The sequence below is a fragment of the Hippopotamus amphibius genome, chromosome 10 (genome assembly GCF_030028045.1).
Source record: "Hippopotamus amphibius kiboko isolate mHipAmp2 chromosome 10, mHipAmp2.hap2, whole genome shotgun sequence".
Taxonomy (NCBI): domain Eukaryota; kingdom Metazoa; phylum Chordata; class Mammalia; order Artiodactyla; family Hippopotamidae; genus Hippopotamus; species Hippopotamus amphibius.
In genome coordinates this window covers 18,710,020-18,736,992 of record NC_080195.1, presented here as the reverse complement: position 1 = coordinate 18,736,992, position 26,973 = coordinate 18,710,020, and the positions used below count along the sequence as shown (strand labels likewise).

The window sequence follows — 26,973 nt, the reverse complement described above, 5'->3', positions numbered from 1 at the left end:
GATAGTTTCATGTCCAAATTTTTTTTTTTTAAGAATACAGTATTCTCATATTTTTTAGTTCACATGTTATAATATTGTACCCTGTTTTTTCAGTGTATAGTCTTTGCTATGACTTCTGGCCAGATGTGGAATCATATCCGTGGACCACCGTATGCTCATAAAAACCCACACAATGGACAAGTGGTGAGTGCATGTTCTATGCATCAATATTATGGACTTTAATCCTGTTTACATAAGAATCAGAAATTGTTTAGTATTTAGTAAAAAAGGATTCTATTTGTAAATCCAAATACATGTTCTTTCTCTTCTCATGTACTACCTCCACCATGTACATAAACACGTGCATATATGTATTTTTTTTTTTAGGGTGAGGACTGCTTTAGCGTGGATTAAAGAAAATTCAGTCCATGTACCTACCATATCAAATATACACACATAAATTACTTTTTCAGCTTTGTAGACTGCTATGGCAATAATATGTCATGCCAAAAGAGGAAATAGGAAGAGTTTGTAGCCAGTGTCTCCGCAATGGTAAATTTAATTTAGTTCGGAAGAGATTAAATGGTAAATTTAATTTAGTTCAGAAGATCATTAAGAGCCCTGAAAGTCATTGTGTTAGGATGCCAGGAACTGTCTGCCACAAAATTGAAAGTGAAATTGGTGTGTCGTTAAATCAGTAGCAAAGTTTACATTAGTAACTGCTTCTGTTTTGCTGCCTTCCCTTTCCTTTTGGTAGGTGGGAAATATTGTAATAGATCAACTTTACAAAATACTGTCTTTAAGGCTTAGTATTAGGTTGGTGAAGATTTAAAACAGGTTTACTGTTTTAAAATGTGCCTTCTTTCTCTAGCTTTTTCTTTACAAAGATTTTGAGGGAAGAATATAACGACACCCCTCATGTACTCATCACTGAACTTAATGACCAATTCATAACAAAGCTTGTTTCATATGTTCTCCCACCCAGTTCTCTTTACCTGCTGTTGGATTCTTTTGAAATAACTACCCATTTAATTTCATACATAAATATTTCAATAGGTATCTCAAAAAGATAACGTCTTTAAAAATCATAACCACAGTACCACAATCACATCTAAAATGGTAATAAATTCTTAATTTCTGAAATTGTGATTCTGAATGGAATAAAGTTATCCTATGGCAAATAATGTTTAGTATCGCTATAAATATAAATGTATAGTGTAAGCTTATGAGGTTTATTCTTCATTGCTTACAGTATTTCAGGTATCTTTAATATTAAAGCTAACAAGTTATTTCTTCTTCCTAAGTTGTTTGTGACTTTCTTTGAACTTCTCTGTGGAACTGTAATCTAGGGATATAATACACTGTATTTATTGTATATACCCTCATGGCTCAATTAGGTTTTAAGGACTGGTTGCTAATTATAAGAGTTACAGTCACTGATACTACATAATAACCAGTTAGGTCTTAATATTTTCAGATCACCTATCTTCTATAGGTGTCATGGAGTCAAAGACTCTTGATAATCAGCTGCTACAGTAAATCAGATATGTTTTTTATGTGTACTGTGTAGTTTTGAAATCTGTTACTACTTAGAGTGATTTGAGTGTAATATTCAAAATTAAATTATTTTAGAGAAAAAAATAATTGGAATTAATTATCAAGCAATAAATTGTCCCCTTATCTTCACGTCTTCCTGACCATCCTATTTAAAAGTATAGTCCTTTTCTCTCCTCCTCCTCCCAATACCCATACTCACTGTCTTCCTTTACTTTTTAAATGTTTTCTCCATAGCACTCATAACATGGTATATAATTTACTTCTTTTGTGTTACTTTTGTTCGTCTTTTGCCAGGACCCCATTAGGATATAAGCACCTGAAAGCATTGCTTTTAATTCGCTTTGGTCCCTGCTGTGTTCCTATTTCACAGAGAATGGCCTGGCACAAAGATTTGATCACTGTTTTGTTAATGATACTTAAAAGTGTAAATTTAGGAAATCTTATAAAATTTTTATTACTGCCTTTTAATATTCTTGTAAAATAATATTCCTTAGGTAAAAAAAACATACTAAGCATTATTATTGTTTATCATTTGTTAAAGTATATGAAAAATTAATCAACATCTTATGAATTGTTTTCGCTTGTGTAGGGGAAGAAAATATAATTTTCCCTCTACTGTTCTGAGTCTTTGGCTGAGGCCTCTGTAACAGAAGACAGAATAACAAGAGAAAAACAAATTTATTAACATGTATACTTCATGTATACATGGGAGATACTCAAGGAAAAATGAATAACTCTCAGAGGTGGCTTAAAACTCAGGCTTAAGTACCATCTTCAGTTAAAGACAGAAAGAAAGGTATTGAGGGAAAGCCAGTTATGTGGAGGTGACCAGGAAAAGCAAGAAAAGCAAAAGTAAGGTTTAGTATGCAGATTTAAGTTAGCAAATGCCTTCTCCATTGATAAGGATCTTAAGTTGTCTCCAGGAATTAACCTGTGTCCTTCCTGGCAGAGAAAGGGGGACGGACACCTTTGTAAATTTACCTCTTGCTTTTAGGTGGATGGGGAAGGCAGAGAACTTTTCTTATATCTGCTTCTTCTCAGTGCTTTCGGCTTAAAATAATTCTCATGCTAACGTGGCATATTTTGAAGTGTCATATTCTGTCACTCTTCATTCTGACTGTATTCTTCTTACCATTTCAGCCATTACTTTGCTAAATCACCAGACTCTAATCCCCTCACATGTAGTTTACTGGAGTAAGCGCCAAAAAAGTTTGCACTTATTATAGTAACAGTGACAACTGTGGATGCCATCTGCTGCTTACTGAGTATATGCTAGGCACTAGACTTCACAAATGAGTATTTTAGGCCACTAGATGAATATTCCTAAAGCACACTTTGATGCTAGTGATTATATTAATATGTGTGGACCTGAGTTATCAGTTAAGTTGGAAATCCTGAGTGGCTCTCCATTACCTGCCCATTGTAATTTTCCTTTTCAGCCCGAGAGCTCTACTGCTTTGCAGAGAAACAGTGTTAATGTACTTGTACTGTCCCTTGTCTCCTAAATATATGCTTTATCTTACTGCTCCCATTCCGGGAATTTCTATCAAATCATGCCCATCCTTCAAATACCACCTAATTTGCCATCCCTCTGAAATGCATTCCTTAATTATATTAGAAATTCTTCTTCCCTTTACATATTTATCAACATGTAGCTAGTGCATTTATGTATCTCTTTATAATTCCTTTATAATAATAATTTTTTAATATTTCATGTATTAGTCAAATTCTTAACATAGGGAGTTTCTTTTAAGCTATTTTTCATCTTTACACATACATACATCTGATCTCCAATAAATGTTTTATTAAATGATTATAAAGACTCACATAGGAGATTTTGGTTTCTTGAATTGGATTATCTTAATTCTTTCAATTTATTTTTTGTCACTAGTCTGAAGAATAATAGGATCAACACGTCACTGTTAATTCAGCATAAACCAGTTAGTAACCTTAATGTGACAGGAACATTTAAGGTTTAGATTAGATTTGAAAGAAATTTTCTCTATTGATTTAGAAAATTTTGTTTCCCCCTCTACCTTGTTGTATTACTGTTTTGTGGGTAGAGATTGGTATGGCCCTTAGGAAAAGGTACTGTGATGGCCCAGAGGAGCACATTAAGAAAATAGAATTTTCTATATTTAAAAAAAAAAAAAAAAAACTTTCCCTTCATACATGCATCTAGCTTTCAATGTATGTATTTTAGCTTTTCAACACCTTAATCAAAAGTTATAGAAATGATGAGACGTAAACCTATAACCAAGATATTTAGAGAGATGAATTTTGTCCCAAACTCTTCACCTTCTTGTATTTTATAAAAATATTTTTTCTTATATTTGAATAAAGTATTAGGATTGAAGGGAAAAAAAATTAAGGAAGTCTTGGAAATATAGGAGCTTCTTGCTACAAAATCAGTTGCTTGAATGCGCTCTTGGCCAGAGATGTGGATACAGTTTTGTGAGATGTTAATTACTGAGCAGTACAGACAGAGGCAGGTTACAGGGGCAAGAGAATGTTGCCCATTGGTGTAATAACTCTTTTCTTGTTTTGCATTTTAACATATTTTAGCAAACTTCCCTTCCTGCTTTTTTATATGCATAATGTCAACATATACTGAAACAGAAAATTGTGGTTTGTTTTGTTTTAATGAATAGATTTGCATAATAATGTGTTTTCATATTACCGGAACAAAATAGAAGATTAACTTTGCTTTATAAAATCAAGTGGTTACTGGTACAGAATTATCCTTTAAACAATGATTGTCCATTAGAATAATAATAATGAATGGCTTTTTTTTTTTTTTTTAATAATAGATGTGTTTAAATTTCAAGATATAACTTGAAAATTAGCACTATCCTTCTTTGGTAATATCTTCATATTTTAACCTGTTCTAAAAAGAAATTACCATGTAGGATTTGTGTTTTTGAAAATAACTATAATTAGATTATCTCTTTCAGTGGTATGCAGTAAAATGACAAAGTGTATCTTATGAATATTTATAAATAAATTTTATAATTTGGCATTAATTCTTGATGACCAATGCACATTTACTGGAGTAAGGTGTATTAGGCAGTAATTTTATTGTGGTTTTCCTATTTGTAACAATAGAAAAACCATTTACATTTTAAAGATCTATTTTTAGGTAGGTATTACACATAAATGTCAGCTAATTGAATTCTAATTTTTGTTCACTTTTTCTAAATTAATTTTAAAAATGTTTTGCTTCAACTATTTGATTTATGTTAAATGGTTTAAGAAATTTGTATTAATATTGTTTATGAAGAATTATTTCAATGTTAAAGTTAACTAACTTTGTGAATACTTTAAAATTGTACTATGAAGGTCTCTATGGTTTCCAAAAATAGTTGGGTTTTTTTTTCTCCTTTCTCTGAAGTTGGTTTCTAAATAGAATTCTGGGTGGTGGTGAGTTCTTTTGTGCCAGACTTTTTAAATTGCCTAATTTGCTGGGGTTTTTTGTATATGGGAGTTTTTAATGGGATTTGGCTTTATAACATCTAGTTTTATTCCTTCTAAGCATAATACTGTGAGGTCAGAGAGTAGGTGTTTTACAAATGAGGAAAAACAGTCTAAGTAGTAGGAGCCAGAATTAGAATGGTGGATCTTGTAACATGATTGAGTCATTCGAAGACTAAATTGATAATAATTAGACTAAATCTTTAAAATACATATTTAAAGTTTAGACATAAATATTGTTAGTAACAGTGGTTCATGATTGGATCTTGATGGTAAAATCTATGTTAAATTTTTGACAGAAATTCTAGGAACTCTGAGGGCCCTAAGCAGTCTCTGAATCTGAGATGATACCTGCTATTTTCTGCATGGAGATTGACTAATTAAATATGGGTGAAATACCATGAAACCTCCATAACCTTGACAAACATAATCCTTTTAAATAAAATAACTAAGGCCTAATAAGACCCTAGAGACTTAAAGATACACATGGCCAGGTATAGTCCTGAAATGTGTCATTAGCTTGCAAGGCTATTTTTGTCTATTATCTGATTCCTCTCATTATTCTTTAAAATATGGTACTTTGACTTTTTCAACTTTTGCCTTCAAAGTTTATTTTCTGATCATAAAATTAATAAGTGCTCATTATAGAAATTTAGAAAATTATAAAAAAATAGGTATCAATAAATGCAACCCCCTTGCAATTTCATGTCAAGGAGAGAGAACATCTTATGTAGTTAAGTAAACTGCCTTCCTATAGCTAATAGGTTAAAGAGAATATTGTTGCATTAAGCTGCAAAGTTATGAGAAATATGAGATGCAGAACATTAAAAGCTAGGCTAGTCATTCAAAATATAATCAGAGAGCTTAAAAGGCCACTGAGAATTGAATGGCCTTTTCTTGCATCAAGCAAATACCATAGATATAAACCTGCACTCACACAGCTTCACTGAGATGGGCCTGTGTACGTCCCTAAGATGATAAAAGTTGACAATGCAACAAGTGAAGAGAGATTTTCAGGGTTAAGATGGTGGCCTGATACACCCCTGCCTTCCTTTCCTGTTAAATACTGATAGGGATTCATCAAAATGCAAGGCTAGCCTCAGAATTATGAAGTAAAGCTAGTTAAGCCCAAATCCCAAAGCACAGGAGAACTTCTGTTAACATCTGAATTTATTGAAATGGACATTGGCATATAATTTCTCTGTGTTTATGAACTTCCTCAGAGTTGGCTTTAAGTTGCCATCAATATGCTTACATCTATTTTGCTTATTCCCCAGAAATACTGTTTAACTTCACATGTCCTGTCTCTCATCTTACTAGAGGTTTCATGTTCTGCCTCTTGCTGTCAGAGCTATATTGAGCTACTAGTGGGAAAGACAAGCTAACTGATAAGATTCCATTGTTGGCCCCAAACGTGAAAAGCCATGGTTCTTTCTGTAAAATAGCATTAAGTAATGTTTCAGAAGTGTAAGCTTTACACCCATTGTTATTTCTTCTACTCTTGCTAACTTTGGAACCCTATAACAGTTAGATAAAATTTCAAGATAGGTGTAAATGGTTTCTGTTCCAACACCGCATTAAACTTTACTGCCCTTGGAGCCTGGCTGTCTCATGAAGTAGTGAAGGGATGTTTGGGCTGTGAAACTCATATCATACCAAGAGGGATGAATTTGTCTTCCCCCCCACCCCACCCCCTCCAGAGGACACTTGGTAGTTTCTGGATACTTTTTTGGTTGCCACAGCAGTGGGGGCATATGCCCTCTAGTGGCAACTAATGGTGGAGTCAGGGATGCCAGTAAACATCCTAGAGCGGGGAGGACGCGGCTCACAGCAAGGAAGCACCTGGCTCAGATGTCAGTGCTGAACATGAGAAGCCCTGTTTTAGAGCTCCAGAGAACCTTAAACATAATTTTGTTTCCTTATATATTTTGTAGCCAGGAAGACCATCCCATCTAGCATTTATACCCAAAGGATGACTTTCTTAAAAAAAAATTTTTTTTTTGAATTGAAGCAACCAGTCAGTACTTAGGATCACACTGACCTATGGTTTAATGTTTGGCATGGTTGTATCTATTGCATGCCATCACTAAATATGATGATATGTGTTCGGGATAGTCGTTTCCTTTAATCTATCTTAGTAAACATGGTTTAATCTTGGACATTTTACTTTTTGGCACACGGGCTTAGTTGCTCCGTGGCATGTGGGATCTTCCTGGAGCTGGGATCGAACCCGGGACCTCTGCATTGGCAGGCGGATTCTTAACCACTGCACCACCTAGGAAGCCCAATCTTGGACATTTTATACATGCTTAAGAAGAGATGTTTACATGAGAGTAAAAGTGACTTAGGCCCACAGAGTCAGTTTTATGCCTTTGTCCTGAGGTACACAGGCAAAGAGAAACAGATGGGAAGAAAACAGGGTTGGGTTGTTCCCAAGCTCTGCCTCTTACCAGTTGTGTTCGGGGTCAGGGTGGGGGGGTTAATTAGTCCCTCTTTTCTTATACAAAATGAGTCTAATATTGCTTTTCTTACTTGTAGTTTGTGAGATAAAATATGGTAATAGATGTATAAGGACTTTTAAAAGTTGAAAACACTCCTGTCTTAGTTTGGGTTTCTCCCAAAACAGACCCAAAGACAACAATTCATGCGAAAGTAGTTCATACTGAAGGTGAAGGAAACATGAGAAAGGAGTGGGAAACTGATATCAGGAAGGAAAGGCAGTCAGAAAAGATGCCTTATCCAGCCCGTGAACACTGAAGCTTCATACTGCTTGGGGATCTCTGGGAGCCGCTGCAGAACACACACAGTGATTTTCCCACCCGAGTGGTGAGGGGAAACTAAGGTATTTATATACCAACTCGGGGAGGGCATTACTTTCCCTGCACTGGGGGCATCAGGTGTTAAAGCCACACAGGCACAGAAATGCAGGTGCTGCTGGTAGAAGTCAGGCTGGGGTGCGTGGGCAGTGCCCTCGCAGACGTGTCTGCTACAGCTACCAGTAATGTGCTAAGTTTATTCTTTGTTAGTAGGTTCCAAAACAGACGGGAAAAAATCATGAAGAAATATACTTTTCAATGGGTGTTTTTAAGATATCATGCTCTGAAAAAAATAGTGACAGTCAAAATGTCTCACCAATTGTCTCATAGACAATCCTGTAGGAAAAAGTATAAAAAATATATACTTATTTAAGAATATCTATCAGAAATTGTTTTATCCTGTTACACATTTTAACAATTCTTCTATAGGTGAAGAGATTATTTGTCCCCTTACAGAAGGTTTGTTACTGATCCTCTGTCAGCGGGGCCTGTGCTTTGAACTGTGTTTTTTGGAAGGACGTGCTTTGCAGTCCTCTCAGCTGTGCATCCCCAGTGTTCATTCACCTCTGGATCAACAGAATACTCTTTGGGATACACTGGTTAGAGCAGTATGTAGTTTGTGGCCATCAACAGAATTGATATACATTGGGCCTGTGTCAGCTCTGAACTTCTGATTCTAGCTTTAATAGTTAAATTTTCTCACTGAACTGAGCTAATTGGATCAGACAAGCTTAAAAGACTGTGGAGTATGTTGTGTTGGGTCTTTATTTAGCTATTAGCTTTAAAAAATTAAAATTAAACAGTAATGTCGGTGACTTCACATTTTCACATACTAATTGTGAAATAAAACAGCTGCAAGGATCTAAAAATGTTATCAAAGTTTCACTGCATTGAACTTAAATTAATGAATACAGAGAATGTAAAGACAATAGTGCAGGCAGTATGATACTGTGCTGATTTGCAAGTTTGTTTGTCACCGTTAAGTTGCTATGTAATGGCACAAGTCAAGTACTGATGGTCTACTTAACAGCATGAAAGTTATCACAGAAACAGTCATTACTGTGTAGCTAAAGGGAATCTATATAACTGTATGGTTACATGGGACATAAAGACATTTTCTGTTGTTAAAAAAACGGCCATCTCGAGTGAGATGCAGTCGGTGAAATAAACCTGTGCTTAGATTATAATTCCCAACATAAGTAAGTGTATTATCCTCTCTTTTTTTTAGGATTTTAGCTGCTGCCTGAGGATTGCTATGAGTTTACTATATATAATCAAAAGTTTTTCACTGCATTATGCTTCAGTTGTGAATGTAGCTAAGAGCTGTGTTCTGCATGCACATGCAAAAGCATTTTGTTGCAAAAATGCATGCTGCTTAATTTAGAATTTAGCATTAATGTAGCACTTTTTCTGTCTTAGGTAGCCATGATAGTCTCATACTTTTCCAGTTCTGTACACTCTCATGGGTCAGGGATTTTGCATATGCTAGCTCTTTGGGGAACATATTTTAGTCCTAGGTTGAAAACTGTATAGACTTATTTAAACTAAATAGTTATTTTATTTAGGATGTTCAGTAGTTTTATTGTAATCTTCATACCACCAGCAAAGAGAATGTCAACATATAATGAAAAATTTTTTAAAAATCAGAAAGATAATAATAGTTGGTAAAGGTATGCAGAAAACTTATGGTGGAGTTTGGAATTGGGATTCTGCCTTTTCATTTATTCATTCCTTTATTTTTCCATCCAATAAAAGTTTGTTGAGAGCCCGTTAAATGCCAGGTACTGTATTTGCCCCAGTAGTACAGCTATATCATGGAGCTGATAGACTGGTGGAGAGATGTAGTATGATCTGGGGTGGCCCCAAGTCTCATTCATTAAAGTTCTGCATATTATTGTCTTGCGTGGTTTTAAAAACTGAACTGTTTTAAAAGTTTGCCTCAGTACCATGGTTGCTTTGTTGCTATGACCTTGCATCTTTTCTCTTGACCAGCTTTGCCTTATCTTTTTATTTCTTTTGATTTTTAAAATTTTTGTGCCTAGTTGACCATGGGTAAGACTCTTTGCCTTTATCTCTAGCATCTGTGGCTGCTTCTCTCCGCGGTCTCTACACCTGGTTTTGACTTTTCATCATCACAGTGTACACCCTTGATCCTAAACTCACTGATGTTTACCAACTTCTGAAGCCAACCCAAACTCCTCCTTTACTGCCTTTCAACTGTTGCTACTAACAGTCCTGGCAGTTAATTAAGAAGGACCATGTGGTTTGTATCCTTAGCACCTATGAAAACATTTCACACATGATATATGTAACATAAAAATAAAGCTGAATAGATAAGTAAATCTTTCTTTGCAAATAGGAACTCCAGTTATATTTCAGCCTTTCAAAAATGTTAACTGTGTCTGAAAAATGAGTGGTTTCCCTCCTAAGGTTTGTTTGTACCTTGTAATTAAAACCTTGGAAGCACATACCCAAAGGGATTATAGAACTACAAGATGAGAAGGTGTTTTACAATGTCACACTGAATCTAATACCGTTAAACATTCTGAGGATCCAGAATAACTGTGATTTCAGAGAAAATAGTAAAAAAAACAAAGACAAGAAGAATTGACCCACCCACAGAGAAAGGGATAAGTTATTTGCTAACTGGTTTGTATTATTTAAATTTTTTCCAATTTTGGTAAATTATTTAATACATTGGAAAGAATATGTACTAAACAGACTCCTATGGTTATTCTAAACCAAGGAAATTATTCTCATACTATCAATAAAATTGAGTCAGTTATATTAAACATAGTTCATAGTAAGCATATACATTCTAATTTGAAAAAACAGCATTTGAGTTTTATCTCTACAACCGCAAAACAAGACCATGTAAATTTCATTAACTCAGAATATTTCTTATTCGTTGCATATTTTCCAACATCGTTATATTTTGATTCTCTAAAATGCTAATCGATGATTTAAGTACAATTAATTTTTTATAAATAAACTTGGATGAAATTAGCATTCAAAAATTATTTCAGTATTCATATTCTCACATCACCTTTAGATATAAAGATTAGGAGCCATGAGAAAATTTGTGTGAAGTTTAAGTATTAGGTTACAATAAAATAAGTTTTAGTGTTTCTATATATTTAAGTAACCTTTTTTTCCCCATAGTCTTAAACACCACATCATATGTGTCACATATATTTATCTGAACAAAGAAATCAAAATATACTGTGTCCCTCTTATATTAAAAAAATGCCACAGTGTGATTTGGTCATGCTGTAGACCAAATTGTGCTATACTTTATATATAATTAATAACCTCAAGGGGAAGAAACAATAGGTCTGTATTGGAGAAATATCCCATTATTTTGGAGGAATCATGCTGAATATTTTGAAGTAACAGTAGATCTGTCTCTCTCTCTCTCTCTCTGTCCCATTCCCTACATTCTCTCTTACTCATTTCTTCCCTTCCCCTAAATATTAAACTTTTGGTGTCATTTTAGCTAAATAATAAAATAGTCTAAGGGATGTATTAGAATAGGACTTGGGTAGAAAAATGAGTCAGATGTATTTTATTTTCTGTTAATTCTGGTTAACAATGAACACATAATACATTTCCTTTTATTGTAAGTATTATAATTGTGGAATGACATTCCTCCTTTTCTTTACTTGTAAAACCCTCCTCCTCTCTCCTAGTTCAAGTGTCACTTTTTTGGATGAAGTCTTTTCTTTATGCTCTTGGATGAGTATAACGTTCTCCAATTCCGAATGGTCATGGTAATTATTTGTCATATTCATTTTTCTCAATCTGATAATATTTTTTGCATAATCATGTCCACTAATAACATGAAATTACCTTGGCCAATTACAGAATTGGGATATGACTTATCTTTATAATTCTCTTTATAAGACATACAGTATGACTTGTTGAATGAATGAATGAGCCAAAGAACATACACACAAAATGATCAAACCTAATGGATTCTATATATTTTATTCCATATTTGGGCTGATAATGCTGCATGTGTTCTCCTAGCTATTCATAAAATGTCAAAGTTTTTGTTTTGTTTTCTGTTTGCTTGTTCTTAGGTTAATCTGAGAAAATAAGTGCTTTAACTTAATTTTGTTCTACTCACTAACTAGAAGACCATTGACTACATACAGTATAGAAATGATTATTTATGAAATTATGTCTGGCTATTCAGTTATATCTAATAACCTATTAATAACTTATTTATACAGGTTGTAATTGTTTATTTCTTATCTTACTAAAGTTTAACCTATTTGGAAAGTTTGGACTTGTCTGATTTGGATTTACCCCAAACTGTGTATTGAAATACAAAGTATATACCATAAAATGTTTTAAAACAATTTTTAAATATTGCTTGCCTCTACTATAACTTCTAATCTTTTATTTTATCCCTGAGTGTTAACTTCAAAAAAGCTGTGGAATTTATAGTATTTTAAATAAGCCCCATGCCTAAAATGAATTTTATAATGGATGTACTAGCAGAGTTACTGTGTTAATAATGGAAAGATGCTTTAATTCTCTCCCCAAAGAAGCAATTACTGCGAAAAGCAACATTTTATTTCTGCCAAGAAACAAAATTATTGTGTCCTACATCAAATCTTGCAGGAATCTGTCAAAAGCTCTGAAAGTTAGGTAACACTACACTTCCACTAAAAGAATGAAAATATTTTTTACAATAAAGGGAACATTATGAAATAAGCAGTCACTAACTATAGTGTCTGAAATTTGATTTGCAATGTATAAACTTATTAAATCTTTAAGTTACAGTTTCAGGTTCAAAATGTAAACTATAAATTTTCAGGAGTGCTTTTCCCATTATATGAGATTGCATCACACCACAGAGCTTTTTTTTTTTTTGAGGTACATACCTGTCAGGTTCAGTTTAATTAGAGGTGCAAACTAATATCTACAGTTTCTTCTCATTTACTCAAAATTATATGGTACATGCTTTTTAAATTTTTAATAATATCTAAAAATGTGTAAGATCACACACATAGAATGCAATACCACTTTATTGTTCTTTAGGAGTCCTGCAACTGGTCAATTCATACAAACTATCTCAAGCCTTATATATGAAGAAGAAATTATTACTGTGATAACCCATTATTATTGTGGTTAATCTATGGCACCTACATTGTTTGAAACTATTACATTTCAAAATAACATTTGCTATCAGGTGATTATAGTATCTGACACTATATTTTGATATGTAAGCTATTTTTCCAGTACCATTCCCTCATTTTTATATAAAAAGGAAGTGTTTTTCATATCTTTCATTGTTATATGTCTTCATGATATTCTTATACTGCTTATATTTTAGTTTTGATGACTAGAAACCATTATTTTTCTCCAGTTTGCTTATTGGTTAATATATTAAGTTCTGAAAGCATGGATCATCTTCAACCTATTTTAAAAAAACTAACAGGTTTATTAAATACACTGTAAATATAACTAGCAGTCATTTACCTCTAATATCTCCTCAGTGAGCTATGATCTATACTTGATTACTGATCATTGTCATTACTAAAGACATTCTCACTTCAGAGAAAGTTTTTTCTTTGTAATTTTTTCCAAACACTTCTTACATTCACCATGGTTCTAGAAAGTTTCAAACCTTCATAGCTCCTTTTTTCCTATTTCATTAATGCTAATGAAACTCCAAACAACCTAGATTTTTAAGTCTCCAGCTATCAGTAATCAAAGTCTGCCAAAAAATCTAGCATTGATAGGAGTAATATGATTTAAGATAATGGCTTAAAAGTGCTAATGGCAACATAGGAGACCTAGCCTCCCAGTCCCCCATGCACCCCATAAAAATCAATGATTTGACAGCTATCCACAAATAAAAATAGCTGTGGGAGACCTAGACAGTCTGCTTACGAAGTTTTAGCAACACAGGGGAACAAAAAGCCTGCAAATAATCTCACAAGGAGAGAAGGAAAACAGCTTCATTTTGCCTGCATCATCCCACCCCTCATGTTGGCATTGTTCAGCACCGGGAAGGGACTTCTCAGCTGGAAAGAATTCCCCTTGCCTAAAAAGGAAGAGTGGGTTGAGCAAGCAGCTTCTTCATCCTTTTGGGGCCCCATGCAATGGTCTGCTTCAGCTTCACCCCACCCATACCAACAAAGCTGAGACAAATCGAGCCACCTAGGATCAAAGAGGAAAAGCAGGGGCTATTTTTAGCATAAATGCAGTGCTAATAATTGCGTTTCACACAGACCTGTTCTGAGGACAAACTCATCAGATTTTGCCACTGATGAAGCTAATGGCCAGCACAGCCACCAGGGAGAAAATTTTGCCACCTTTCACTCCACAGGTATTTGTGTTTGCTGACACCAGCCGCCTGAGTTCCTCCCCACCCTACTGTAGCCCCAGAACCGCACCAGCAGCCATCATAGTCCTCTGCATCTGCACAAGTGGAAGACACCAGCCGTCCAAGTCCCTCCCCACCTTTGCAGGAAGCTGGGAGCCATGTTGGTAATTGGTTCAGGGCTCTGTGGTGCAAGATGCAAGCCTAGATTCCCTGCTAACCCCTACCTGGGTGTCCAGCAACCTGAGGAAAAGCGGCATTATGCCTGATTCCCACCACACACACGTGCGCACACACACACACCTGGTGCCACCATGTGCCACTAGACCCAGGCTGACAGCAGGCTCCATTATGCCCCACCTACAGGTGAAAGGCTTCCCTTATCAAAGTTAGTTCATAAAGTCTGGAAGTGACTGCTTCTTAAAATACTTTGACACCTATGCAAGTCTACAAAGATCACAAAGAATCAGGGAAACATGACTCCACTGAAGAATACAGTAAACCTCTAGTTACTGGCCCCAAAGAAATGGAGATCCAGGAATTTCCAACAAAGAACTCAAAATAATTGCTCTAAAGATGCTCAGAGCTATAACAGAGCACAGATAAATCATTTAACAATACCAGTAAAATGATACAAGAACAAGATGAGAAGTTCAACAATGAGATAGAAAACATTAAGTAACACCAAACAGAAATGTTGAGGATGCAGAATACAATGCTGAAGAACTCAGTAGAGAGTTTCAAGAGTAGACTTGACCAAATAGAAGAATCAGTGAGCTAGAAAACAGGTCAGTTTTAATTATCACATCAGAGGAACAAAAAGGAAAAAAAGAAAAGAAATAAAGAACTTACGGGACTGATGGAACACCAAGAGAAATGATGTATGCATCATTGATGTATGCATCTCCCAGAAGGAGAAGAAAAGGATAGAAAACCTCTTTAGAGAAATAATAGGGAATTCCCTGGTGATCCAGTCGTCAGGACTCCCTGCTTTCACTGCTGAGGGTCTGGGTTCAATCCCTGGTTGGGAAACTAAGATCCCACAAGCCATATGGTGCGACCAAAAAAAAAAAAAAAGAAAGAAAGGAAGAAAGAAAAAGAAATAATGGCGTAGAACTCCCCAGATATGGAGAGATATTTGGACATCCAAATTCTGTAGCTAATAGGTAAATCCAAAATTTCAATTAAAAAAGATCTTCTCTAAGATGCATTATAACAAAACTATCTGAAATCAGAGACAAAGAATTTTAAAAGTAGCAGGAGAAAAATTTTCTTATACATGGTAATCCCCAGAAGATTATCAGAGATTTGTCAGCAAAGACCTTGCAGTCCAGGAGAGAAAGGGGTGATATATTCAAAGTACAGAAGAAAAAAACTGCTAACCAAGAATACTTTACCCACAAAAGTTATCCTTCATAAATGAAGGCAAGATAAAGACTTTTCCTAGTAAACAATTAAGGGAATTCATCATCACTAGACCTACCTTACAGAAATACTGAAGGAATTAATCAAGCTTCGCCAAAAGAGCACTAATTAGTAACATGAAAACATATGAAAATATACAACACATTGGCAAAAGTAAACATATATAGTCAGATTCAGAATACTCATACTGTAATATGGTGATGTGTTAAATAGTTAACTCTAAAGGTTAAAGGACAAAAGTATTAAAAATGGCTATAGCTTCAACAATTTATTAATGTATAAAATAAGATGTAAATGGTGACATCAAAAACATAAAAGGGGGAGTAAAAGATTAGAGTTTTTGTATATGAGCAAAGTAAAATTGTCGCCGTACAATGATCTCCTATTTATATGTATATATGATGTTTTATATAAACCTCATAGTAACCAAAAATCAAAAACCTACAGTAGATTTACAGAAGGTGAGGAGAAGGGAATCAAAGCATATCATTATGGAAAATCATCAGTTCACAAAGGAAGGCAGCAAGACAAAATAACAAAGAAACAACAAATCAGCCAGAAAACAATTGATAAGAAGGCATTAGTGAGTCCTTACCTGTCAATACCTTAAAAAACTAAAACTAGAACTACCATTGTGACCCAGCAGTCCCACTACTGGGTATATACCCAGAGAAAACCATAATTCAAAAAGACACATGCACCCCAATGCTCACTGCAGCACTATTTACAATAGCCAAAACATGGAAGCAACCTGAATGCTCATCAACAGATGAATGGATAAAGAAAATATGATACATATATACAATGCAATATTACTCAGCCATAAAAAGTATTGAAACTGGGTCATTTGTAAAGACGTGAATGGACCTAGAGACTGTCATACAGAGTGAAGTAAATCAGAAAGAAAAACAAACATTGTATATTAATGCATATATGTGGAATCTGAAAAAAATGGTATAGACGATTTACAAAGCAGAAATAGAGAGACAGACGAAGAGAACAAATGTATGGATACCAAGGGGGGGGGGATTTGGGATGAACTGGGAGATTGGGATTGATATGTATACACTATTGATACTATGAATAAAATAGATAACTAATGAGAACCTACTGTATAGCACAGGGAACTCAGTGCTCTATGGTGACCTAAATGGGAAGGAACTTCAAAAAAGAGGGGATGTATTTCTAAGTATAGCTGATTCACTTTGCTGTACAGCAGAAACTAACACAACATTATAAAGCAACTATACTCCAATAAAAAATTTTTTTAATTTTAATATAAATGTATTGAATTTTCTAATCAAAAAGCATAGAGTGGCTGGATGGATAAAATAAAACACCAACTATATGCTGCCTGCAGAAGATGTACTTCAGCTTTAAGGACACAGGCTAAAAATGAAGAGATGGAAAAAGATATAGCATGAAATTAGAAAGCAAAAGAGAACAGGGTTAGTTATACTTACATCAGACAAAATAGGCTTTAAGCCAAAAACAGCAACAAGAGATAAGAAAGTCATTATATAATGATAAGGGGGGTCATTAAGCTTAATAATATTTTAAACAATGAATTAGTAAACAGATCTGAAGGAAGAATTAGACAAAAATACAATAATAGTAGGGAACTTCAGCACCCTACTTTTAACATTAGACAGAACGGACTTAAGAGACATATATAGAACATTCCATCCAACAGCAATAGAATACACAGTCTTCTCAAGCACACATGGTACACTCTTCAGGAGAGACCGTATGATAAGTCACAAAACTAGTCTTTGCAAATTTAAGAATATTGAAATCATACCAAGTATCTTTTCTGACTACAGTGCTATGAAACTATTTATCACTAACAGGAAAAAACCTGGAAAAGGCCACATACGACTAACAGCCAATATCATACTCAACAGTGAGATGTTCTGATCTTAGAGAAAAAGCTTTGAATAAGACAAGAGTCTCATCACTCCTGTTCAACACAGGACTGGAAGGCCTAGCCAGAGTAATCAGGCAAGAAAGGGAGATATAAAGGCATCCAAAACGTAAAGGAGGAAGTAAAACTCTTTGTTTGTAAATGGTGTGATCTAATGTACCGAGAATACTAATGACTCTGCCAAAAGAAACCTGTTAGAATGAACCAACGAATTCAGTATAACTTCAGGATACAAAATCAACATATGAAAATCAGTTGTGTTTCTATACACTCATAATGAAATATCTGAGAAAGTATTGTAAGTAGGATTGTTTTCTATCAAAAAATTTGAGACTGAATTCAGCCAAAAAAGTGAAAGAGCTATACACTGTACACTGAAGTCATTGATAAAAGAAACTGAAGAAAGCATAATAAATGGAAAGATATTCCATGACCATGGACCAGAATAATTAACATTGTTATAATGTCCATACTGTCAAAGCCATCTGTAGAGTCAGTGCAACCCTTTTCAAAATTCCAATGGCATTTTTCATAAAAAAGAAAAATCCTAAAATTTATATGGAACTACAAAAGACCCTGAATAGCCAAAGCAGTTCTGAGAAAGGAGAACAAAATGGGAGACATCACATGTCCTGATTTCAAACTATACTACAAAGCTATAGTACTTTTATACCAGTTTGATACTGGCATAAAAATTGACACATAGATAGAACAGAATTTGAGATAAATAAAACCCTATGTATACAGTCAACTAATATTTGACAAGGAGCCAAGAATACTCAAAGAGGAAAGGATATCCTCTTCAATAAACAGTGTTGGAAAAACCAGATAAACACAAGCAGAAAAATGAAATTGGACCCCTTTCTTACACCACGCACAAAAATTAACTTGAAATGGATTAAAGACTTAAACCTAAGACCTGAAACTATAAAACTCCTAGAATAAATGCTGGGGAAAAGATCCTTGACAGTGATGTTTGCAGTGATTGTCTGGATGTAATACCAAAATCAAGAGAAACAAAAGCAAAATAAGTGCAACTATCAAACTAAAGAGTTTCTGCACAGCAAAAGAAATCATCAAAATGGAAAGACAACCTACAGAATGGGAAAATATTTGGAAATTATACATTCAGTAAGGGGTTAATATCCAAAATGTATAAAGAATTCATATGACTCCACAGCAAAAATATAAACAACCTGATTAAAAAATGAGCAGAGGAACTGAATAGACATTTTTACAAAGGAGGCATACAAAAATGACCTAAAGGTAACATGAAAAGATGCTCAGTATCACTACTCATCAGGGGAATGCAAATCAAAACCACCATGAGATTTTACCTCACACCTGTCAGAATAGCTATCATCAGAAATAAAAGAGATAAGATTTTGGTGAAGTATATGGAGAAAAAGGAATCCTTGTGTACTGTCAGTAGGGATGTAAACTGGTGCGGCCACTATGGAAAACAGTATGGGGTTTCCTTAAAAAAATTAAAAATAGAACTACCATATGATCCAGCAACTTCACTTCTGGGTATGCATCTGCAAAAGCCTAGATAGGGAAACAGTCTACGTGTATATCAGTGGATGAATGGATAAATAAAATGTGATATACATATATACACACACACATACACAAGTATTTATGTACGTGTATATATGTATATAACGGAATAGTATTCAGCCATGAGAACATCCTGCCATTTTTGAAAACGTGAATTAACCTGAAGGGTAATGCTTAGTGCAGGAGGCCAGACAGATCAAGACAAATACAGTATGATATAACATATATGTGGAATCTAAAAAAGCCAAACTTAGGGAAACAGACCAGAATGGTAAGTTACCAGGGGTTGAGGGTGGGAGAAATAGGGTGATATTGGTCAAAGGTTATAAACTTCTGGTTATAAGGTATGTGTCTTATATGTCTACCTTATAAGAATATCTTATATCCTGGGGATATAATTTATAGCAGAGAGAAATGAACATAGTTAACAATATATTGTATAATTAAATATTGCTAAGAAAGTAGATCTTAAGTGTTCTCACCACAGAAAAGAAATGGTAATTATGTGATGTGATGGAGGTATCAGCTGATGCTATAGTGTTAATCATTTTGCAATATATGTATCAAATCAACAGGTTGAACATCTTAAACTTATATAATGTTGCACGTCAATTATATCTCAGTAAAGCTGGAAGAAATGCTGTAAAGAAAACACTTCAATTGCTACTTACTCCACAAAGAATAAATTCAGAATGAAACTTACTTCCTTATTAATTATGGTTGGATTTTCTAATGAATTTTGGATTGTGACAATGCCGGGCTTTTTCCCCTCTCTCATAAGAGTTTGGACAAGTGTGACACACCGTTGAAATATGTTGTGGCTTGTTAGATTTAGTGCAGTTTTCAGAGTATAGACTTTCTGTTAGGCAGTAACTAAGGCTGTAGAAAAAGCTAATTCTGTGTTTTATACAGCACTTAAAGGGGAATAGAACTTATAAAATAGGTGGTTTTTTGTTTTTTCTTTACCAAATGGTTGTCCTTGCAACAAATATCATAGAAGCAAGAGTTATGCAAAGAGCAAAGCCCATGTAAAAGATCGTCCTAGGTCATTCTTTATAAGCTGGATTTGGATCAGCATAAAGGGTATCCTAACATCACAATCTACTTATAGTGTACAATTTAATAGAATCCATTATCAGTTGTAGAAATGAAATACCTTGTCCTTTGCATGTTCCTGAGATCAAAATAAAGGACAAGATTGTAGTGACAGCAGCAAGCCCAGGTGACAGTATGTGAAGTATCAAATCCACTCATATCAAAATAAACGCAAAGTCTAGGAAACCAGTGGCACTGACTTAGAAAAAAATGAAGTTATCATGTGATACCACAGAAATATTTACAGTTCACTTCAGTTCAATAAGTAACTACTGTGTGCTTTTCACTCTGTGTTGCTCTGGCATTGTAACAATATTCTAGGCTTAATTCTTGCATTCTCAAGTTTTACAATTTCGTTGAGCAGGCAGGAAATGATAGAGTTCATTTCGTATACAGTGTGACAGGAGCTATCATCACGATAAAAGCAAAGTGATAGGTGAGCCCAGAGTAAGGAGGAATGAAAAAGACCTTATCCCTCAGGCTGGGAATTGTAGGAAAAATAAAATTTTATCAGTTAAAAGACAAGTGGAAAATATATTCACGGTAGAGAGGACAGAGTGAACAAAGGCCATCTGCCTTGTTCAGAGAACAGAAAGTAATTTGATGTGATTAGTGTCTGTGAATGTTGAGAACTAAGACTGTAAAGATAACTTGGTGCTAGATTATGAAGAACTTTAAAAGCTTTGCAGTAATTTGTTCTTAATCATAAGAGGAGTAGGAAGTCATGGGATGATGTGAAGCAAGAGTGATGTGGCATGAATTGGCAGAAGTTTGCCTGGACAATTCTGTACTGTGAGGCTGCCCCTTTCCTGGTTCTGTTTTTGCTTGTTTGTTTTTGGGTTTTTTTGTGGGGTTTTTTTGTTTGTTTTGGGGTTTGTTTTTTTTTTTTTTTTTTTGCTAGAAAGAGCAGGCTTTTTTGGAGCTTTTTTCCTGTCTGGGCCATTACTGTTTCTGGCCTCCCGGCTTCTCCAGTATCATTCCGTCCAGGATTTAAGTAAGAAGTACAAGAAAACCCAAGGAACTTGTATTGTTCTTTGGTCCCCGAGGTCCCTAACCTGTACGTGTTCTTCTACCTTTCAGAGTCTTCTTATGTTTGTTTTATATTTAAATAACATCCAGGGTTTGGGGCAGTACTTTGCACCAGGAATGATGAGAAGTACATCCATTCCATCTTTTCCAGAACCACAAGGTTTAAAATTAACTTTTACAAATTTTTATGGAAGTAAATGTACAGTAAAATATACAGATCTTAAATGTACAATTTGATAAGCTTTCATACAAGTATATATTCCTGTAATTATCAAGACAGACTGTTGGTATCTCCCCGCATGGGTTTCTTCAGGCCCGCTTCCATTTACACCCCCTCCCTCATAGCATGCCACTGTTCTGATTTCCACTGCCATTAGTTTGCCTGTGCTTAAAAATTTAAGAAAAAAATTGCACAATATATGTCTGGATATTTTTATTTAACAGTGTTTTTGAGATTGAAGATGATTTGTGAGTGTATGTATGTGTGTATTACGATTAAAAATGTTAAGCCACAGAACAATATATTAAAAGCAATGTTTTAAGAAGGAAGTTAATTTTACAGTAGATATGGTAGGTGTTTTGGGGGGTTAAGGGGTGGTTGGTGCATGGCCCCACAGTGTCATCAGGCAGCCGTTAATAAAGCAAAGCTAAATGTGTTAGAACTTGCTGCAGTCAGAAACCCTTTGCAATATCTCAGAAGGAGGAAGTAGAAGTAGGCTATGTATAGGATCTTGGGATCTGAACTCATACTGTTAAGGGTGGGCTTTTCAAGCAGGAGGCTGATTTGAATTAGCCAAAATTTTTACAGGATAGTTTAGATTTACTGGACACCTAGAGGTGAAATCTTAAAGTAAGCTGTTCGTCCAGCTGTGCAGACTATTGTCTCTGATAAATTGATCTATAAGAACTACCTGAAGCAAACAGTGAGGTTGTTTTTTTGGTTTATAGTCTTACCTTTGCTAGGAAAAGATTTCTTTGAACAAACTACTAAGTCAGGTTGACACAGATGGCCTCAGTTCTCAGAGATAAGTTAAAGGGTTGTTGATGAATTTCAGGTTATTAAGGCTGCAACCAAGGTAATAGTGATGTGATGAGGATGGAAGAGCCATTAGATTAGGAATCAATACAGTATATTTGGAGTAAAAATAAAGAGATTCTGTTTTCAGGGGCTGATGGGGCTTATTTTTGTAGACCTCTTACTTTGGCATTTAATTTTCAGACTTCTTATAGATCTTATAGATGAAAGGGATTCTAGAAGTTATCAAGGCCAGAATTCTCTGAGTAAAGAAACCCTTTTATAATATCCATATTAAAGCAAAGTTTTAGAGCTCTTCCCAAACAATTTAGGTGAGAGGGAACTTGCTTTCTCATGAGACAGTCTAGTTTAGCTTTATTTGTTGGGAAGGTGTTTCTTATACTGGGTTGGAGACTGTTCCTTTGAAATGCCTAATGCTAGCGCTGTCCTCCCCACCTGCTGAAATCTCATAGAATAAGGGCCTTCTCAGTTCTATATATCAGCTGAACAAATGTGAGGTTATCATTCCAGACTCTTCTAGGCAACCTATTTCCAGTTCCTTCAGTGTTACCACGGGGCACATGTGTAAGTCCTCACTGTCCTAGCTACTGTCCTCTCTTTTACTCTCTAGTTTATCAGTGCTGCTCTTAATAACTGTGGTGTTCAAGTCTGAATATTATTCTTTAGATATGTTGTGAACAGGGAGGAGGAGAAGTATGTATTTCTGGGTACCAGACTTACACACTTAAACAACAACAAAAACAAAACTAACATTCTTGGAGCTAATAGCTTCATCAGACTGTTAAACTCATGGCTCACTTGCATTACTAGGCACAGTGGAGGATGACTGGTAACAGGGTTCCAGAGAGGTAAATTGAAATTACCTGTTTACGTGCCTGATATTTGGAAGTACACTGTCCCTAGTTACTAATTCAAAAGAGAGTAGCTACTCTTTGCTTCATATCTGTACCATCTAAAGGGAATGGACGTTTTTGTAATGAGTTGGTGTAAGGAAAAACCATGGTAAAAGCCATGCTTATGCAAATTAAAAGAGAAAATCTAGTTGTATTTCTGAAGGAAATACAACTTTTAATACAAATTGTATTTCTGAAGGAAGTACAACTTTTAATACAAATTGTATTTCTGAAGGAAATACAACTTTTAAAAAAAGGCATTTAGCTTTACTGTTTCTTCGTTTTCATTCACTTTAGGGCACCAATAAAGTGGATTCTGACATTCAGTCTCCACAAGACATACGCAGAAATGTGTCCGCCTCCCCCACACAGAAATGTGCTTTGGAATTGTAGGGTGGTATTTTTGGTTTCACAGTGACTAAGGATCAGAGAAGCAAATGTTCTGCTGTGTGTAGGACACTAACAGTCAGAACTGCCCCACCATAAATGGTGCACCTTCGTTCCGAAGCACTTCAAGAACAGTACCAAGATAGGCATGAATGCCAGCTAGAGGAAGTTTCCTTTCCTTTCCTTCCTCTTCCCCTTCACTCCATCCTTTAAATTATCGCACCCACCATATATCCCAGTCTGTCCCTCTCCCTCTCATCCTCTATCCCTCTCCTTTTCTTTTGCAGACTTATGATGCTTAGGAATGGAGACAATGAACATTGTTTGTTCCTATGTGATTTAACTCCTTTACCATAGAATTTCATAATGGGAAGAATCCTTACTCCAGTCATTTAAATTTTAGGTAAGAAACTGGGAATCAAAGAGATTAATTTCCCCAAAGCCACACAGCAAGTTGGCATCTCATAGTTTATGGCTTTATTTCATTAGTGTATTATTTACATCTTTGTATTTTCATGACCCATCTCTCCAGAGATCACTTAGAATGCTCTGGATGCATAACTCTTTTTCTCAGAATCATGCATTCCTTCTGAGAGACAGGGATTAGAGTCGTAATCACCAAAATAATTATTCCAGAGGAGAGCAGAGACAGTATTTTGATGATAAAAAGCAATATTGCTGGGATATTTTCTTTGGCTTTTATGGTGAGTGGAGCTTCATGGTGGTATATATGTTTTTTAAAAAAAAGATTTACTTTGAAGAAAAGCAAACTATAAATGTTTAAATATTCTAAACGTTAATATTTAAGCAAGAAGACTTCATAAATAGTTATAGAAAAGTGATCCAGAATCTATTCATTTTTGTGAAACCATTTTTAGAAATCAAAATGAATATTTGTTACATTAGATTTAATCACCTAACACTACTGCCGTATATATTAATTTACATAAACTTTGAATAAAGTCTTCATATAACCATTTCTTGGGGTAATGTGATAGAGCTACCGAACTGCCTTTAAAATGACTCTTGCCTAAGTGTTGGTAGCTTGCACTGATAAATCCTTCTCAGAAGACTGCACTAACCTTGAGCATGGCTGTGTAATAGATTAGGAAAAACAAGGTCTTTGTGCCTCTCCTCTGTGTAGTACTGCTTCACTCCAGCGGTGATGGCAGGTGGGTCATGTTCAGTCAGTCATATTTCTTAGATGTTATAGCTAATCTTTCTGCTGTCATCCCACTGTCATGTTCCGTATCATATTTATAATCAGGTAAAACTCCATATGCCCTTTCTTGTTCATAAAGCTTGAATCCCTGTGTTGTGACTCAGCAGAGATCAACTTCAAGGCATTCATTTCCTACTGTTTTCTTACATGTTGTTAACTTAAATTTTAGATGATAATTAAGTACACTTTTTTAAGATGCTCACATTGTACATGGTTGAATCTCTCCCAGATTTCAGTAGTGAGTCTAACAGAAATAGTTATCTTTTGTACCTAATTGAACTGGATTGTCATCTAGAGCTAGGAGCATTACCTCTTATTGTCTCAGTTCTCCTGACTGAACATAGGAGTACACAAGGCACATCTGAATTTTCAGGAAATCAGGAATGAGTATTAAAAGCTGATAAGGACAAGATGGTGGAGTAGAAGGACATGAGCTCACCTCTTCTTATAAAAAACACCCAAATCACAACTAACTGCTGAACAACCATTGACAAAAAATGCTGGAACCTATTAAAAAGATATCCTACATCTTAAAGGCAAAGAAGTTACAACGAGACAGTAGAAGGGGCCCAGTTGTGATAAAATCAAGTCCCATACCCGCCAGGTGACCCACAAACTGGAAAATATCACAGAGGTTCTCCCACAGGAGTGAAAGTTCTGAGCCCACATCAGGCTCCCCAGGCTGGGGGTCTGACAATGGGAGGAAGAGTCCCCAGAGAATCTGGCTTTGAAAGCCAGCGGGGTTTGATTGAAGGAATTTCACAGGGTTGGGGAAATAGAAACTCCACTCTTGGAGAGTGTACACAAGGTCTCATGTGCACCAGGACCCAGGGAGGAAAGCAGTGACCTCACAGGAGCCTGGGCCAGAACTACCTGCTGGTAATGGAGGGTCTCCTGTGGACTTAATTGACATTTATAGGGCATTCCATCCAAAAACAGCAGAATACACATTCTCTTCAAATGCACATGGAATATTCTCCAGGACTGATCACATGCTTGACCACAAAGTAAGCCTTGGTAAATTTAAGGAAACGGAAATCATATCAAGCATCTTTTCTGACCACAGTGCTATGAGATTAGAAATCAACTACAAGAAAAAAAACTGTAAAAAACAAACATGTGGAGGCTAAACAATATTCTACTAAACAACCAGTAAATCACTGAAGAAATCAGAAAGGAAACCAAAAAATGCTTAGAGACAAATGAAAATGAAAGCATAAGAATCCAAAACCTTTGGGATGCAGCAAAAGCAGTTCCAAGAGGGAAGTTTATAGCAATATGATCTTACCTTAGGAAATAAGAAAAATCTCAAGTAAACAACCTAACCTTACACTTAAAGCAACTAGAGAAAGAAGAACAAACAAAACCCAAAATTAGTAGAAGGAAAGAAATCATAAAGATCAGAGCAGAAATAATGAAAGAGACAAAGAAAATAACAGAAAAGATCAGTGAAACTAAAAGCTTTTTTTTTTTTTAAGATAAAATTGATAAACCTTTAGCCAGACTCATCAAGAAAAAAAAGTGAGAGGGCTAAAAATCAATGAAGTTAGAAATGATAAAGGAGACATTAAAACTGATACCACAGAAATACAAAGGATCATAAGAGACTACTACAAGCAACTATATGCCAATAAAAATGAGAACCTGGAAGAACTGGACAAATTCTAAGAAAGGTACAACCTTCCAAGACTGAACTAGGAGGAAATAGAAAATGTAAACAGACCAATCACAAGTAATGAAACAGAGCTACCATTTGATTCAGAAATCCTACTCCTGGGCGTATATCCAGAGAAAATCATGGTTTGAAAGGATACATGCACCCCAGTGTTCATTGCAGCACTGTTTACAATAGCCAAGACAGAGAAGCAAGCTAAATGTTCATCGGCAGATGAATGAATAAAGAAGATGTGGTTCGTATATACAGTAGAATATTACTTAGCCATTAAAAAGAATGAAATAATGCCACTTTCAGCAATGTGGATGAACCTTGAGATTATCATACTAAGTGAAGTCAGACAGAGACAAATATCATATGCTATGGCTTATATGCAGAATCTAAAAAAAAAAGACACAAATGAACTTATTTTCAAAACAGAAATAGACTCTCAGACTTTGAAAAAAAACTTATGGTTACCAAAGGTGATAGGTGAGGGGGAGGGATAAATTGGGATTGACACATACATACTACTATATTTAAAATAGATAACCAATAAGGACCTACTGTATAGCATAGGGAATTTTG

At 35.1% G+C, this 26,973-nt stretch overlaps 1 protein-coding gene across 8 annotated transcripts in view; it reads left to right on the top strand.

Annotated features, from left to right (window-relative positions):
• The window catches only part of TUSC3 (tumor suppressor candidate 3), a 174,439-nt gene that overhangs the window by 99,243 nt on the left and 48,223 nt on the right, over positions 1-26,973 (top strand). For all 8 annotated transcript variants that reach the window (XR_009047754.1, XR_009047752.1, XR_009047753.1 and 5 more), the window contains exon 6: positions 94-183. Coding sequence is in view for 5 of the 8 variants with exons in the window: in XM_057697255.1 (XP_057553238.1) it covers positions 94-183 (90 nt within the window). In the remaining 3 variants the exon portion in view is untranslated. The remainder of the gene's footprint in view (positions 1-93; positions 184-26,973) is intronic.